The following is a 16925-nucleotide window of genomic DNA, read 5'->3' on the forward strand; positions in this document are numbered from 1 at the left end:
TTAGCAATTTTGCCATCTTCAAACTTGGGATTCTTCCATTCCCAAGACTCTCACCTGTCCTGCTTTATCCAAAGTTTCAGAAGGTCAACAGAACACATTCGACTACTGTATCACTGTCCTTTGCATAAATATTTCCAAACATAAGTAGCAGCCCACAACCAACTGTGACCTCTGGAGAAGTTCAAACAAATTCATGTTTCCTGACCATAGTGCATTTTATTATTTAGATCCATACTGCTGTTATCAGCCATATAAAGCATAGCAGAGCAGTGGTTCATGTCCTCTTGATCATGAGTCTAGGGGATAGTCAAGAAAACAGAGGAGATGAAAAGAAAATAGAATTTTGCTTTTGTTTCCCTGTAGCATCACTAAGTCACTGCACAGTTAGTTGTCTGCTGTCTGTACCCTGATCTTAGCATTTCATTGGAATGATTTAGCAGCAGAGCTGTATGTTCCTCACCCAAACCTCATAAAATATCCCAGATTTTCTTGAAAATCCCCTTTCAGCTACCAGTCATGCTTTCCAACCCTGTGCCTCTTAGAGGCCTACTGAAAAACAGTGTTTTTCTGCCATGTTTCTTCCCCCAAATGTTGCCTTTCTTCCACTTTTGATTCTTAGCTTACAGGTAGATTTCAATATTTTGATCTTATTTCAACACGGATTTTCCCAATAAAGCATGTCCTAATGAATTTCCAGAAAGAATCATACTGAGGTTGAGAACCAGGAAAGGTATCTGGGATAGGAGATCAACAAACAAGGAAAGCAGAAACTGTGCCCTTGACTAGTGGCCAACACAACTGGTTTCAAAGTCTGCCTTCAAAGCAGTATTTGTTTTGAGGCGAGCCTAGCCTAGCTCTAGAAGTAACTATAACAGAGCTGCACTACTGAAAAACAGTGCCAGATATATACATGTTGTACCTTTTCATGTGAAACTCAAGAAGTGTGGCTCTGCTTCATCTGAGGTTTGGAAGGAGCCTCGTGGCTTCCGAAAAGAATCCTTATTTTAGCCAAGATCAAATCTCTGCTTCATTTATAAGTCTTCAGTTGAGGCCTCACCTGAAGTAGGGTTGATCTTTCCAAGAGCTTCTGTGTTCTCATACTTCATTTAAGAATAAAGCCACACCAGGTGTTGGACATACTGGGGTGAAGTATGATTAGGAAGTGATCTTGAATTGATAGATCGTGTTTTGTCAGAAGGCCCACAAATAACTTCATTCTCACTTGGTCCAGTCATTCCTTCTCACAGCAAAATCTCAAATAAGAAAATATACACAAAAAACGGATGGTCAAGCAAAGTAACAGTTTGTTATTGGCCAGTCTTGGCCACAAACCTTGCTGAAATTCTTGGAAGCCTATGCCACATGGAAGGCTTCTCTTTTCTCAGTTAGATTGTACTGACCTTCAACTAAAGCAGAGCCATATACTCCTTCTCAGCCCAAGGTCCATTTGGTCTTTACTACCAAGACAAGAGTATATAGCCTCCTGAGCCAGAAAAAAACATGCTGAGCATGAGGCTATGGTATTTATACTTCCAAATTTCTATCCCTGAAGAACAGGGCCTGATCAGTGCCCTGGACCATGACCAATACAGGATAATCCTCCTCTTTAGGACTGGGAAGCTGGAGGGCTGGATGGGAGAAGGGAACTTCTATTGAGGTCACCAGGGGCTTCAGTCCAGGTTTCTATAGCCACCAACTCCAGTGTCTAGTGAGGAAGCTGGATCTACCATAAGAAAAACAAAACAGAACAAAATGTCCTATGGTTCAGCATAATGTAGGCCTGTAATATCTTGACACTGAAAAGTATGGTCTTCTCAAGAATTAAAATACAGGCATGTTAATATCAGGACAGATGGTCAATCTATCCTCTTAGATCCTAGAGTTGCTTCCAGTTTTCTTATATTGGTTATTTTCCTACATTAGAGTGGGCTCTCCAAGTCTACGAATGAGCCCGGGGCGGGGGGGGGGGGTGGGTAGCCACAGACTTAGGACACTGAACAAAAGTGGTTTGACTTAATAGGACAGAACACTTATGCAAGGGACACACTCTACTTTTATTTTTAAAAAAGCACATGGACAGCAATTATTCTGTGATTTAAAAATTTAGGTCATAGATTATGTTAAAGTATTAGTTGCTTTATTCTGCTTTTTCTTGTGAAAACTAGTGTGTGGTAGATGGGCCCTTTTCTTTTTGTTCTTAGATTATATGTAGTATGTAAAATTATTCCATATATTCTTCCTGCTCCGTATACTACATAGGTTTGGAAACAAATTTTCTTTCTTTCTTTTTCTTTTTTTTTCTTTTTTTAATGTTTATTTATTTTTGAGAGAGAGAGAGAGAGAGACAGAGTGTGGGGGGAGGGGGAGTGGAGAGAGAGGGAGACACAGAATCCGAAGCAGGCTTCAGGCTCTGAGCTGTCAGCATAGAGCCCGATGTGGGACTCAAACCCATGAACCGTGAGATCATGACCTGAGCTGAAGTCAGACGCTTAACTGACTGAGACACCCAGGCACCCTGACAAGATTTTCTTTTTAACTTTTTAACCTTTGAACTAATTTCATTCAAAGGAACAGTAATGAGGCACTCTGATTTAATTGTTTTAATTTATACTGAAATTGTAATCTTTATGCAAACAAAATCTTATTTAATTGCTTTCACCAAGTACTTGAATGTGTGTGTCAAGCAGTAGAATTTGTTTTACAGCTTCACTCAGTTGTTTAATGTATGTTATTAAAGGATGGATTGGTGCCATCACCCACATCTCAAAGCTACTGTTTCTACATTCTTTTGGGTCTTGTTTCCTGTGAATTCATACCTTGAATTTTTCATTATTTTACTTTGATAATCTCCTTTCTCACATGGACTGGGTGGTCCATCAAGGTCTCAGCTTGGAGGCTTTCTCCCATTTTGGAGTGTTTTTACAGGTCCCTACAGTTCTGAGGTATATTCAGATGAATTTCCAGTTTTCTTTTTTTATTCTAAGTCTTATTTCTTCTCTGTCCAAAATGACTACATGACCTAGAAATCATCCTCGTACATAATGATAATCTATCCTAGTAAGCTGGCAAATGACCACTATGTAGTAAGGCCATGGGCATTACAACTTGTAAGAAGGATCAGTTAAGAAAAGCAGAACTAGTCCATGATCAAGTTTGTGGTGTTTACTCTGTACCAAGTACTTTATGTTTTATGACCCCATACTTAATCCTCTACGACAACACTGCAGGATAGGTTTGTCCTACCTATGTCCTCAACAGGAGTAACACTGAAACTGTAATTTTAATGTATGTATTTCCTGCACCCAAATCAATTCTTTGTCACATCATTGTCACATTGGGCTGACTTCCTTCAAACACTTAATGACTTGACCTTTGAAATGCACACATACTAACCACATATTAACTAAATATCCCTCAGCCTAATGGTGACCAATAAGGAGTGTGGGACACTAGTGGTCTCAGTCAAAGGAATGCACAGAGTATCTTCTCTGGCTGGGATGTCTTCAATCAAGATAGTCATATATACTCACCTCTCTCCTCTCTCAGGAGCACCCTAGTGGAACCTTACTAGGTTTTCATATACTATTAGTGGGTGATTATAAATTCAGATAGGCAGTTCACATCTTTGTTTAATGTAAAATTGTAGACCATTCAGTTTCATAAAAACATGTTTCCTTAGTTATGAGGAGCGTGAGAACCATTGACTTATAGATTGCTCAGTTATCTTTCTTATGATTACTTAAAGCATTTATACTGTCATGGGTGACATATGTTCCTCTTATTTGCATCTCTTTTTTATTAGCAGTGCCTCATTCAACACTCTGCTGGTCAGCAGTCTTGATGAAGGAGAGGGTGATACGCACAATTGTATTTAGGCACAATTTAAACAATGAGGAATAAAGAAGACTCCCCACACCCATCATTGTAACATTAATCACCTAAGGACAGATTCTATAAAGAAAACCTATTCTCCAACCTATTTTTACCATTTCCCTGGTGATTATACAAGTTAGAATTTCTTTCCTAGTCATTAGTAATTATTTTCCCCTTCCTCATCTTTACAATTCATACATCCAGCAAGTGCCCAGTTATCTTTTATACTTTCTGTTGCCAAACAAAAAAGGGAAGAACAACACAAAACCAAAAATCTCAAATGAGTAAAAGAAAAAATAAATAAATAAAAGTAATCTTTGTTGATCAGTCTACATCTCTAGTGTAAGTATATTCCATAATATATCCTTTGAGGTCAATAAGAAGAAACTGATTCCACCATGGAGCTGGTGGCTGTCTTTTTATTGCTTTGCCTATGTTCTTTTGTTTTAATTTTCTTTACCAAGTCATTCACGTCCTTAAAACTTAACATTTCTAAATTCAGTGTTCACTTTGATTCTGTTACCGGTGAGTAGTAAATTTCTTAGGAAATTTGTCCTACAAAACAAACAGATAAAAACAGAAAAAGAGTCATAAATAGGGACATCAAACTGGTGGTTGCCAGAGGGGTGGGGCGTGGTGGGGAAAATGGGCAAAATGGGTAAAGGGAAGTAGGAGGTACAGGGTTCCAGTTTCGGCGTGGAATGAAAGGTCCAGCATAGGGAATATAGTCTATGATACTGTAATAGTGTCGAATGGTGTTAGATGGTAACCACACATGTGGTAAGCATAACGTATAGACTTATCTGATCGCTGTGTGATGTACACCTGAAGCTAATGTAATATTGTGTGTCATCTGTGATCCAATTAAAAAATAAATGGTTTCACGTTGTATGAAGCTAAAATTACATAAAGCAAATTATATTAATGAGAAAATGAAAGAAAGGAGAATTTGTCCTCAACTTGAATGAGTTTCCTTATTCAAACTCTTTCAGTAACATGTTTTTCTAAATATTTCTTAGTCCCTGAGATTCATGGAAAAAACAAACCATTGATCACTTACGTGGGGGATTCAACTGTCTTGATGTGTAAATGTCAACATTGCTCTCCTTTACATTGGACCTGGTACCATAGTAATGGGAGTGTGCAGGTAAGATCGTATTTCTTTGATCTGAAGAAAACAAAATGGAAACTTTTATTTCATAAATAATAAGATTACCAGCAGAATCAGAATTTCCAGGACCATTTGTACTTCTATTATCTTATTATTTAATATGTATTCATGAAGAAGAACAGTGATAAATGCCGTTGTCATTGAATGTTTTTAGCATATTACATTTTACATCTGAAGATACTCTTAATGTTCCATTAACTGGTACTTTGTTTCTTAGATTTAGCGACTTAATTTAAATTTTTTGAAAGGAAGTTATAATTCGCTTTTAGTTGATGAGTTTAGAAATGACCCTAACAAAAAGATTCTCTTCTCTTATCATCCCATGAAAGTATCTAGAAAAAGTAGACAGTTTTCTTTTTCAGCTTCTGTCTCTGGAAACATTTGTGATAGAATGCAACACAGTGGTGCCATTTGAGAAAAGAATAAAAATTTGGTAACTTAAACTTAGGTCTTGGGAGTGTCATTGGTCTTTCTTGGCCTTCCGGAATCCTAAGGGAAGCCAAAGACTTTACATTGCTGTTAAAGAATTAATGGCTGTTCAAAGAGCTGATAATAAGAAAAACATGGGCATTCAAAAAATCATTTCTCACTCTTTTTCTTCCTCCCAAATAGCCTCTAAGAGCAAGGAAATTTAGCACATTGTCCTCCAGGGGAACACCGTCTATTACTCTGCTACTAGTGAACAGTGAAATTAAAACAAGCTGTAATTCTAGGAGGGACAGCATGAGACAGTGTAGACCTTACAATGAAATAGTAAATTCCTTCTTAGACAAAATTAATACTGCCATAGACTGTTGAAGAGAACCAGAGGAAGGACTTAAAAGGGAGAGTGTCTGATTCTGTGGTGGGTTTGATTTTTCAGAGAAAGCTCCAAGTCACTTAGGAGTAAATTTAAACCAGTCACATTTCTGCTTATCTTTTCATTGGTGATTAGGAAAGGCAATCATTTTGTGTGTGTAAATATTTTTTTAAGTATGTAAATTTATAAAGATAAGTATCAATTGTAGTACTTGAAATATATAGCCTGATTTATTTATGTATATGGGATACTAGTCAAAAACTAACCTAAATCTGATGATATTAAACTCTCAGGATGTAGTCTGTGCCTCTCTTCATTTGCTATCGTAATTTTCTCTCAATTTGGTCCTCAGCTTGGGTCATATTAGGATGTGAGGAAAGTGTAAGGAAGAGGGTGCAGGTCAAAACTTTAAGTCAAGTGTTCTTTTTCAAAATGTAGACAAACCATCTGCATCAGAGTCATCCGGGGTGCCTGTTAAACATGCATTACTGTGATTCATCAGTTCTGAGTTAGAGAGGGTTTCATTTGAACGTCACAGGCAGCTCTGTGCACAGGGAGGCAGGTTGCTAAAATTTTGGCGGGGTGGGGGGTGCAAATAATAAACTCACAGACGATTCTTTATCAGATAACCTCTAAGAATATTTGTATGCAGATTAGCACTTATCAAGCAGGGCAGTTGAGTGGTAGTGCAGTGAAGGCATCAAATGGCCTGAGAATAAATTTTAATTTAAACGGATTAAATAAATCAGCTCCACAGCAGTTTCGTATGGCTCTTTAGAGGCTGGGGAAAATCCAGTGAATCCCAGAAGCCACCTTGCCTGATAAAGAAAGAAATTCAGATATGAGAAGACAGAAGGTGTGCAGACAAGCACATTTACCAGACTCACAGAGGATTTCTACCCTTCCCTCTATGTCAGCTTCAAAGGCCTGAAGATTTCACTCTCAGTTCCAGTCTGAGGACCTCCCGGTGCCAGGGGCCAGTGATCTTCCTTTATACAAATGATCAGATTTAATAGCTTCATTAATTCATTAAGTTCAATAGTTGATTTGATGTATGCCTGCTCTTGGGAAGGAGGAAGTACTTTAAACAGCTAGTTAGGGCTTAGGACATGTAACCCAGATGGCTGGAATTTTTGTGTAATTTTAATTCTGATATTTACCCACGAGCACCTATACACTAGTTTCAAAGACTGAGTGCTTAGCACTTAAAATATCCCTTTCCTTTGCTACCTTTGGGAGAGCAAACTCTTGGACTCTGTTACTATGCCTTATACCTTTTGCTCAAACTAGATTATTTAGGATGTGTATCTTTTATGCAATATGATAGGAATGGCTTTTAATGTCTCCTCATGTTAGGTTCCTATTGATGTTCAAATGAGCGAGAAGTATGCAATCAATAGAACAAATGCTAATGAAACAAGGCTGAAGATAATGCAACTTACAGAGGACAATCAGGGATCTTACTGGTGCCATGCAGTATTCCAATTAGGCGAGAGTGAAGAGCGCGTTCAACTTGTGGTGCTGAGTTACTTGGTGCCGCTCAAACCATTTCTTGGAATAGTTGTTGAGGTTGCTATTTTAGTGGCTGTTATTCTGCTTTGTGAAACATACACCCAAAAGAAAAAGAAGCACATAGGTAAGATTTCTTTTTTTTAGGTAATGTTCTCACGTTATGACTTAATACATTATAGTGGCTTTAGAGTTTGGGGGAAATGTCTAACTTTTGTTATTTGGAGTGGTATTTATGTTAATATTAATGGTGAAAGTACTATGAATTTATACTGATAGACTTTCTGTTTCAACTTCCTAAAATATTTTAGTATGAAAATATACTTTTTTCTCCCTTTTTCTTTGGTGTTACTGGTACCTAAACACCAATTAGGTGATACATGGTTTGGTACTGGAATATTAGAAAGTCCCATCGTAGCTTAACATAGAAGATCTCAAAGACTGTCTTTCAGTTAGATAACACATTTTGAAATATTTTATCAAACATTCTGGAGTTCTTATAAAAGAGACATTTTCTGGTCAGTTTTCTATTTTTGTAGCATGTATCTTACAGATTACAGGGTGAGAAGCCAATGGTCCCCTAAGAAAATGTACCTTACATTCTATATACTTTTCTGATTTTGTACTAAATTTTTATTAACTTAAATAATTACAAATTAGTCAGCCCTATTTTGAAAATCCCAGACACTAGACTATGCCTGATCAGAGATTGGAGGAGGGGCGCCTGGATGGCTCAGTCAGTTGAGCATCTGACTTTGGCTCACGTCATGATCTCACGGCTCACGAGTTCGAGCCCCACGTTGGGCTCTGTGTTGACAGCTCAGAGCCTGGAGTCTGCTTCAGATTCTGTGTCCCTCTCTCTCTCTCTGCCCCTCCCTCACTCATGCTCTGTCTCTCTCTGTCTCTCTCTGTCTCTCTCTCAAGAATAAATAAAACATTAAAAAAAATAAAAATTTTTAAAAATTGCAGTTGAGGTCTAGAGAGCAGGGAAAGGGGAGAACATGATCGATGTGCAAGTGTCTTGTGTGGTATATCTCTTTCATTCCAAAGAGAGAAAACTGCACAAATGTATTTTTAACTTGGGGAAAGTTGAATTCAACATACGTGATCCGTAAGAATAACAAACGAATCTTAATAAATTCTTCTTTTGCTACACAGATGATGGGAAAGAATTTGAACAAGTTGAACAGCTGTAAGTATTATTTTTTACAGATTAATTTTCACTTGAGTAAAATACAGACAAGTATGAAATTGAATATAAAAGTTTGCAGGTGAAAACAAAACCCACAAGTGTAACATTATGCAGGTGTTATTTTCTGTACACATCTGTGTTGTGGGGAGGCTTGCCTGCAAGGGTGCCTCCCCTCCTCCCTCCACCACTCACTTTTACCTCTCTGTGCTTCGGTTTTCTCCTCAACAAAATGGCTTTAATGATAGCATTTGTCATACAAGGCTTTTGGACCAAATGCTTAGCCTGGGCTTTGATGCACAGGGGTGTTCAATAACCATAAGGAAGTATTATTGTGTAAAGTAGTATTTCTCAAACTTGGCTATATCTTTGGTTACTTAGGATGCTCCTTAAAAATACAGTTGCTCAGGGGGCATCTGGGTGGCTCAGTCAGTTAAGCGTCCGACTTCAGCTTGGGTCATGATCTCACAGTTTGTGAGTTGGAGCCCCGCATTGGGCTGTGTGCTGACAGCTCAGAGCCTGGAGCCTGCTTCCGATTCTGTGTCTCCCTCTCTCTCTGCCTCCCCCACTCACACCTGTCTCTCTCTCTGTCTCAAAAATAAACAAACATTAAACATTTTTTTTAAGAATACAGTTGCTCAGACTTGAGCAGTTTGCTCCTGGATCAAAACCTCTGGGATTGGTGCCTGGGCATCTCCATTTCTCTAAAATGTCGATCACTGATTCTGATTCTCTGTCATGTTGAAAATCACTGGCCTAGAATTTTATTAGTCACTACTTTTTGAGAGAACACCTATTGTGCCACAGGTTCTCTTACAGCCCCTTTGTTGAGAGTCAAGCCTGAAGAGGGCAGAGAAGAAGATTATTAGGAAAGTAGCTTAGTGTGGCGAAGATGGGAGTTACTAGGTCCTCTAAACTGGAGGAGTGAACATGGAGTCCAGTGATAGATAGAGGTGCCCAAGTCTGGGATTCAAGATCTGAGTAACATAGCCAAGGTCTAGACCAGGAAAACGAGACCAGATTAAAGCAGCTGATAGAAACCTAGGAAATGGAAGGCCTGAGCAAATGTGACCAATACAGAATGGCACTGAAGTTTATCTTTGTCAGCCAACACAAGTTCTGAGGTGTGGTATATAGCCATGGTTAGAGAGTGTGGGAGCGAGGTAGACCGCTGTCATTCAGATATTCGCAGACGTTATTCAGATAGTTCTTTTTACTCTGTTCACATATGGTCAGTAAAATAAATTATGAACTTCTCAAGTAAGGACATGAAATAATTATATCAGGAGCTCTGTGCTCTGTAACCACAGATAGGAAGAAAACAAAACAAAATAGTGTAGTCTTAGCATAAACACTTACAGTTGGAAGGAAGTTGCACCTCTTTCTGGAGAACTTGGATACCTTGTTTATACGGCTTTGAATGTTTTATCTTTTTGGTTCCCGCGTATTGATTCCCATTGTTATACTTGCAGTCATATAAAAACAAGACCATCATTCAGATACTTGAAACAGTTATAGACTTGCCTGAATTCTGTTCTTCCAGCTCAGCTGCCCCAGTGTTTCTAGCCATTCCCTTGTACTCACATTTGGAGGCTTTGTGGTTTGTGTAACACACACTCTGAAAGGATGACATCAGAAAAGCATGGAATAGACATCAATTCTCAATTTACTTTTCATGTATCTAGCTTACCCAGTTTAAAAAATATTCTTACAGTATTTTTGTCTAGAATACCCTAAGAATAATGTCAAACTGACTCAATATATAGTATAATGATTAACTTTCTTTTCTTTTATGGATAATTGGGATAGTGTACATAATTTTCTCTACCCTGTCCTGCTCATCTCCAGTTTATTTCAGTATCTTTAATTTTAATACAAGGGTCAAGGGCACTTGAATTCATTTGCAGTAACTTTTACCAATGTTCTTTTAGAATTTTTAGTTTAGAATTATCATTACATTTTATATATAATGTTTATATGTTTAGATGCCAGGGAGAGTCATAGAGTTCCTTGATGAAAATAAATCTTAAAAACAGTACTAAGTGCGTAACATCAAAACAAGCTAATCACTTCATGTATTTCAATGAGGAGCTCATTCATTTATCTGATCCACTCATATGTTTAATGCATACACTCTCATCTACTCACCCCTCCCCCAAATTTTGCTTAGGTGGTTGAATTTACTATCTGGTGGTAACAGCTTAATGAGCTCAGGCCTGCCTGAAAGACCTAGAAGGGTATTCTTATGCACTCTTGTTACCTTGTTTAGTCATTCTTGCCTTTAAGAATCTGAAGCCTATATTTGTGGTCTTGCCCTGATGCACATCGGGTAGACAGAGAACCGTGTGTAACATCTAATTGTAATAAACATGTTAGATTACAGCACCCGTCTCTTATGTGTTGGCTGAATTTCTGATTGGCTGTTATCTTGCAGGCCTCAAAACAGCACACAAGTTATAGTCATATACCCAAGTCCTCACTCATGTTGGGCGAGAAGCAGTTCTCCCTCTGCATAAAATAAACGGGACTTGGTTACGGTCATCTGTGGCAATAGTTCTTCTCTAAGCAATGGTATAAAAACAAAATCAACATTATGAGTAAAACGTTTTTAGGAAAAATGAATTGTCTGTATTGACCTTTTACATTTTAACCTGATGGCCACGGTATAGATGGTGTACTGACTTGATTTTATGTAATGTAAATATCTAGTGGTTTTCTTTTTTGTTTTCTATACAGAAAATCAGACGATACCAATGGTGTAGAAAATAATGCCCCCAGGCACAGAAAAAATGTAAGTTACTTCCAAAGGATATTCCAAATAAAAGGAAAAACTCATATACACAGACTCTTATTCCAGCTACACTTTTTAGTTTCATACAAGACCTAATCATTTACTATGTGCTTGAATATGCTTGTTTACAATATTACAGAAGAAAATTTATAGTTCTGCAAGAATAAATGACATCTTTTTTCTACCATAGAACATGCAGCAACAAACCTAAAAGTAAATCTGTTGCACTGTGTGTGTATATATATATATATATATATATCACCACAGGCTAGCTAGTTCCTTTTACTACTTTTCATATAGTCTTATTTTTTTTTCTATCATAGGTTTTCTGGATCTTCCTCTTTTATTCTCATATACTGCCATATATTTGGTGCTGTGAACAAATCCATATTAGCTTATTTTCTTTACTGATTAGAATCCAAATTTTCATAGTTCATCAACATTTTTTCCACAGTATTTAGGATGGATACTGTTGGTTTTGGCAGTGGTTTGGATCACTCCTTGCTAGCACTTTTTGCTTTGCTAGAGTGATAAGTAGTTCTAGAATGATTAGGACATGCTAATTATGTTTCATTATGCTTTATTTAACTCAGGAATCCGTGAGCCAATGAAAGCGAAACATCGTGTCAAGAGTCATGGGAACATGTGCAGTTTGTATTTCAGCTTTATTTATGCTTCCTATTAAGAACATCTGAATTTTTATTTTTAAAAGGATGAAAAGTTTATGCAATATATTGCTCAGCAGTAGCTTTGTAATAATATATGTATGTGGGATCTAAAGATATATTTTCAGTCTGCAGTTATTTTTACATTAAAGCAAGGTAAATTATATTAAATATGTTCTATGAGCTATAACCTAGGATAATTAATTTCATCCTGGTCATCAAGGGATGCACAGAACAGATACCAGCAAAACCAGTTAATACTACACAGAACTAATGTCATTCAAGACCTGTTTATAACCAAAGAATTCATTAAAGAGAAAATCTTTGCCATTTGCCTTAAAAAGTTGTTTTTTTCTAATCATGCTTACTACGTATAGAAATATTTGTAATAATTTTCATGTAAGGTTCATCCTCTGTCACACTGGAAAAAAACCATCTTCACTAGGAAATGAATACTTTCTGCCTTTGCTAACAATTCACTATCGCCACAAGAAAAACATACTTTTCCTCCACAAATAGCAGTTTAAGGCAAGGAAATATAACCATACACTTGCCCCAAATCTCCCATCACCACAAAAAAAGCCCATTTCCCAACCTTTGTTTCACTCCTCTCCACTGCTTTCAGACACCAGGCAAAAGTGACTCTTAGTCTTTATGTGGAGCATTTTTTAAATGCCATGGGTTTGGGATTTCGTAAGTTACACGTGGGCTGATGCTGTAGGATATAGGTTCATATAGTCATAATATAGCACTGCTACAGGGTTCTGTAGAAGCACTGCTTCTGTGGTTCATGGTTTCCTGGTATCTTTGACTTGGTACCTGGTGCCCTGATACTCATGGGTAGCTAAATATCTAAAAAGGCTTTGCTAGTGCTTTCTAGTCATGATTCCTTTGTTTGAAACCCAGAGGTACTAAAGTATCTCTTCTCTGTTGTTGTGAATGCCGTAGACTTTTCTTCAAAATTAGAATGGTTCCGATGGTGTGTATAACTGAAATATTTCATAAAATCACTTTAACTAAATCAAATGAAATAGATCATGAAAAATTGTCAGTGGCTTTGAGTGGACTATTAAAATCATACTGCAGGATACTAGACTGTGTTGAAGACGATGGTGTGAAGCCTCAGTGTCCCTAGTGCTGGTGGGTCCAGTATAGCAGCCATCAGAACAAGCAGAAGCCAAGAGGGAAGAGTTGGGATGGTGACAAGAAACCCATGATTTTTGGTGACTAGGAGACTCACATTTGGAGGAGTTCAGTGATTGGTAATATAATAATAATAATAATAATAATAATAATAATAATAATAACAACTTCTAGAAATTTACATTGTGTCCTGGCTGAGAAAATAATAAAATTGTGTTAATGAAAATTGGAGTTTATATGGCATCTTAACTAATGTTAAAAGCATGACTAATAGGAGTAATACACATAAAGTCGTGACTTAGAAGCTGCTCATTGTTTTGTTGCAGAGTATTTTGTGTAAAGCATGTTAACTACACATACACGTTTTATTGAACTAGATATCCCTTAAGTAATGGCAGATTTTATTTCGTTCTTAGTCTCAGAGCCATAAGCCTTGCATTGTTTTGGTTTAATTCAGTATTTGATAAAATTCTCTTGGATGGTATCTATATGATGGCAGACAACCAATCAGGTCACTTAATTAATATAAACAATTTGAATTCAGTGAAAAATGAGACCTATTATTTGACTAAGTACAATTCAAAATGGTGTATTTATGGTTGGTATATACAAAACAATTTGTAGCTCGTAGGCAGTATGCATCCTTACGTTTTGCAACACTATTTAGGCTAAGATATTTTTCAAGCGAGAAAAATTGCTGCCCCTTGGTAATCTGAAATGTTTAAATAGTAAGTTGAATTTTTAAGGGTCAATGCTTGCTATTTTTCCTAGCAAAGGCAATTCATTTCAGTGACTTTAAGCAGAAAAAGTACTCAGAAAATTAAAGTTGAGTTTTGGCTTTTTAGATCCTCTCTGGAAGAACTTCTGGAAAATTACTTCAGACTCTTAGATTAAAAATGGAATGCTTCCATTAACTAACCTCATGTGGAAGATAGATGGATTAACTCATAATAACCAATTGTAAATTGGCTGAAAATTCTAAGTAAGCAGAAAAGCTGAAGTAGGAAAACTGCTCTATGTTTATATATTAGACATGTTGGGAAGTTCTATTAATCTTTCCAGCTAACAGGGTTTTGCAGAGTAAGTAGATTTAATGATGTCTTAAAATTCCCAGATACTTTCATATTCAGTTTATGCTCTAATGTAAATCTTCTCCCCCATGGTATCTGTCTCTTTTTTCTCAGCATCTAGGTACTCAGGCCAAAACCCAGAGCTCATTATGACATTTTCTTCTCCTCTATTAACTAATACTCATTATTAATGAATCTGTTTCTTTACCCTTCTCAGTAGTTCACTCATCCACCCATTGCCTTCCCCACCCCACTCTCACCACTGCAGTAGCAAGGGCTTGGCTTTCCTTTTTCTGTCTCATCTTCTGTTAGTCCATTTTTTGTACTGCTTCCCGACTCATCTTTCTAAAACACAGATCTCGCTATGCGAACTTAATATGGCAGCTTCCATTCTGCAGACTCACCTTTGATATTCCTTTTATTTTATTTTTTAAGTTTATTTGGAGAGAAAGAGAGCATGTGCTCATGCACCTGTGTGTGCGGGGGAGTGGCAGAGAGGAAGGGAGAGAGAGAATCCCAGCGCAGAGCCCTACACAGGGCTTGAACTCACAAACTGTGGGATCATGACCTGAGCCGAAATCCAGAGTCGGAGACTCCACCGACTGAGCACCCAGGTGCCCATTTCTTAATACTGCAGTTTTCCAAGTTGCTAATCTCTCCCCAGTGTCTTGATTTAGCCTTGATATACAGAGATCCGGTGCAGAATGCTGTCCCCCACCCTGTGCTCCTTCCATGGACTGGCTCGAGTTTAGCTTTCAAAATTTTAATCTGATGTTATTTCCTGGTAGATCTTTCACACCCAGTGGAATATATACCATGTTATTTCATCAAATAACTCCACATTTCTTTGTGTTTATTACCCTGTAACATCTGTCTTCTTCCTGTGTCCTGTACCTAACCTACCACAGAGAAGGTGCATTAGAGATGTCACAAAATGTGTGTTGAATAGGTAAATGTATCAGTAAAAATCAATCAAGTTTCATAAATTTGTAGTTATTTTTAGAACAGTCTAAATTGTGACATCAGAATTAAAACACATTATTTTAACAGAGATAAGGTTTTGAGTCAATGTTTGCTTCTATTACTTTGAAAGCTACACAGGAATAGAGTCAAAAGTGTCATCAGATTTTCATAATGTATCAATATCTAGTGAGTGAAGAGAGCTCTGATTCCTAAATGGCTATACAAGGTATGCCCCCTTCAATTTATTTAAAATTCCTATTGTCCTTTATTTTTCATGAACAGTTGGAATATTAACCCTATTTTTATCTTTTATTTTAATGAGATAATGTATTGAATTTAAATATAAACAACTTTAGCAATTATAGCCTTTACATGGTGCTGTAGTGTCCCCCGCCCCCCCCAACTCATTTCTCATTTCTCTTCCCCACCAATACCTTATAGTACTTTAGAGTATCTCGGAATCCCATTCAAAATTTTATCTTAAATAAAAATTTTTAAAGAAAGGTTTCATTGTTTAGTTTTGATCACTGAAGATTTGTCTTTAATCAAATTCACGAAAGAAAAAAAATGTCAGTTCCGCTCACTTATTCCCTAGGTCTTCATCTTTGAGGCATTTAAATAGATTTATACAAGATGGTTACTGAATATTTACTATACTTCCTTACAGAAAATGCACTTTTCTAATTGAAAAAGGCTATGCAGTCAGTGAATTAGGGGACTTACTCCCTATTACCCTTGTTCATCTTCAGGTGGGAGTGAGTTCAAGTATGTGTTGCAGTATTAGTTAAAAGGCACAGGAGTGCCTGGGTGGCTCAATCGGTTAAGTGTCCAACTTCGGCTCAAGGTCATGATCTCACAGTTCTGCATCGGGCTCTGTGCTGACAGCTCAGAGCCTGGAGCCTGCTTCGGATTCTGTGTCTCCCTCTCTCTCTGCCCCTCCCCCACTCAGGCTCGCTCTCTCTCTCTCTCAAAAATAAATAATAAACATTTAAAAAAAAGGCACAGTGACCTACTTAAAGCATGCTCTGAGTTAATATTTATTGGATGAATGAAAAATAGATGAATGACTCAATTATGTTGGAATCTTAAATTATACATATTTACATAATATCTACTTTGATTCTGATTAATTAACTTTGACTCTATCCTATCCAGAGAAAAAGAAAACTGAAACTGCCTATGTTCAATTCTGTGATCTTTAGGAATGTATTTGCACTGAATCTAGATGGTCAATTACATGCCAAATTGAATTCCTCATTAAGAATACATAAATTTCATTAAATAATAAAACCTGACATTTGTCGAGTGCTTAGCATGTGACAGGCACTGTGCTGAATGCTTTGACATGTGTTGCCTCCTTGAATCCCTACATCACATCCTTATGCTACAGGAAATATTACCATTTGCTGTATTAGAGATGAGAAACCCAAAACCTGGGGAGACGGTGTTTGGAGCTAGGATGGAAATTCAAGGAGTCCTTCTCAGGAGTCTTCGTTTAACAACCATGTTGAACATCTTTAGCCCCTACTTACATGCGTCTTAGAAAATGAGGCTATTATCTATATCAAGTATCTTTTAAAAAAATTTTTATTTTCTCAGATGGTCAGTTAAAGAAGTTCCACAATCTTATCCTCAAGGCTTATAGGATCTGTACTTGTGTCCCTGTGAGTGGTGCTGGGGGATCATGACCCTTCTGTTCCTTTAGAGAGTCCTTCTTCCCACCTTCCCCTATTTTTACTCCTCAGTAGTTAG

General features: G+C 37.3%; 1 protein-coding gene across 3 annotated transcripts in view; it reads left to right on the forward strand.

The window, feature by feature from the left end:
* Positions 1-12340, forward strand: part of EMB (embigin) — a 49291-nt gene extending 36951 nt beyond the window's left edge. For all 3 annotated transcript variants that reach the window (XM_030330149.1, XM_030330130.1, XM_030330139.1), the window contains 5 exons: positions 4893-5020; positions 7200-7479; positions 8511-8544; positions 11278-11332; positions 11926-12340. In XM_030330149.1, the coding sequence (XP_030186009.1) occupies positions 4893-5020; positions 7200-7479; positions 8511-8544; positions 11278-11332; positions 11926-11943 (515 nt within the window). In that variant the 3' untranslated portion in view covers positions 11944-12340. The remainder of the gene's footprint in view (positions 1-4892; positions 5021-7199; positions 7480-8510; positions 8545-11277; positions 11333-11925) is intronic.
* The last annotated feature ends 4585 nt before the right edge of the window (positions 12341-16925 follow it).

This window comes from Lynx canadensis, chromosome A1 (assembly GCF_007474595.2).
Source record: "Lynx canadensis isolate LIC74 chromosome A1, mLynCan4.pri.v2, whole genome shotgun sequence".
In the NCBI taxonomy this organism is placed as follows: Eukaryota; Metazoa; Chordata; class Mammalia; order Carnivora; family Felidae; genus Lynx; species Lynx canadensis.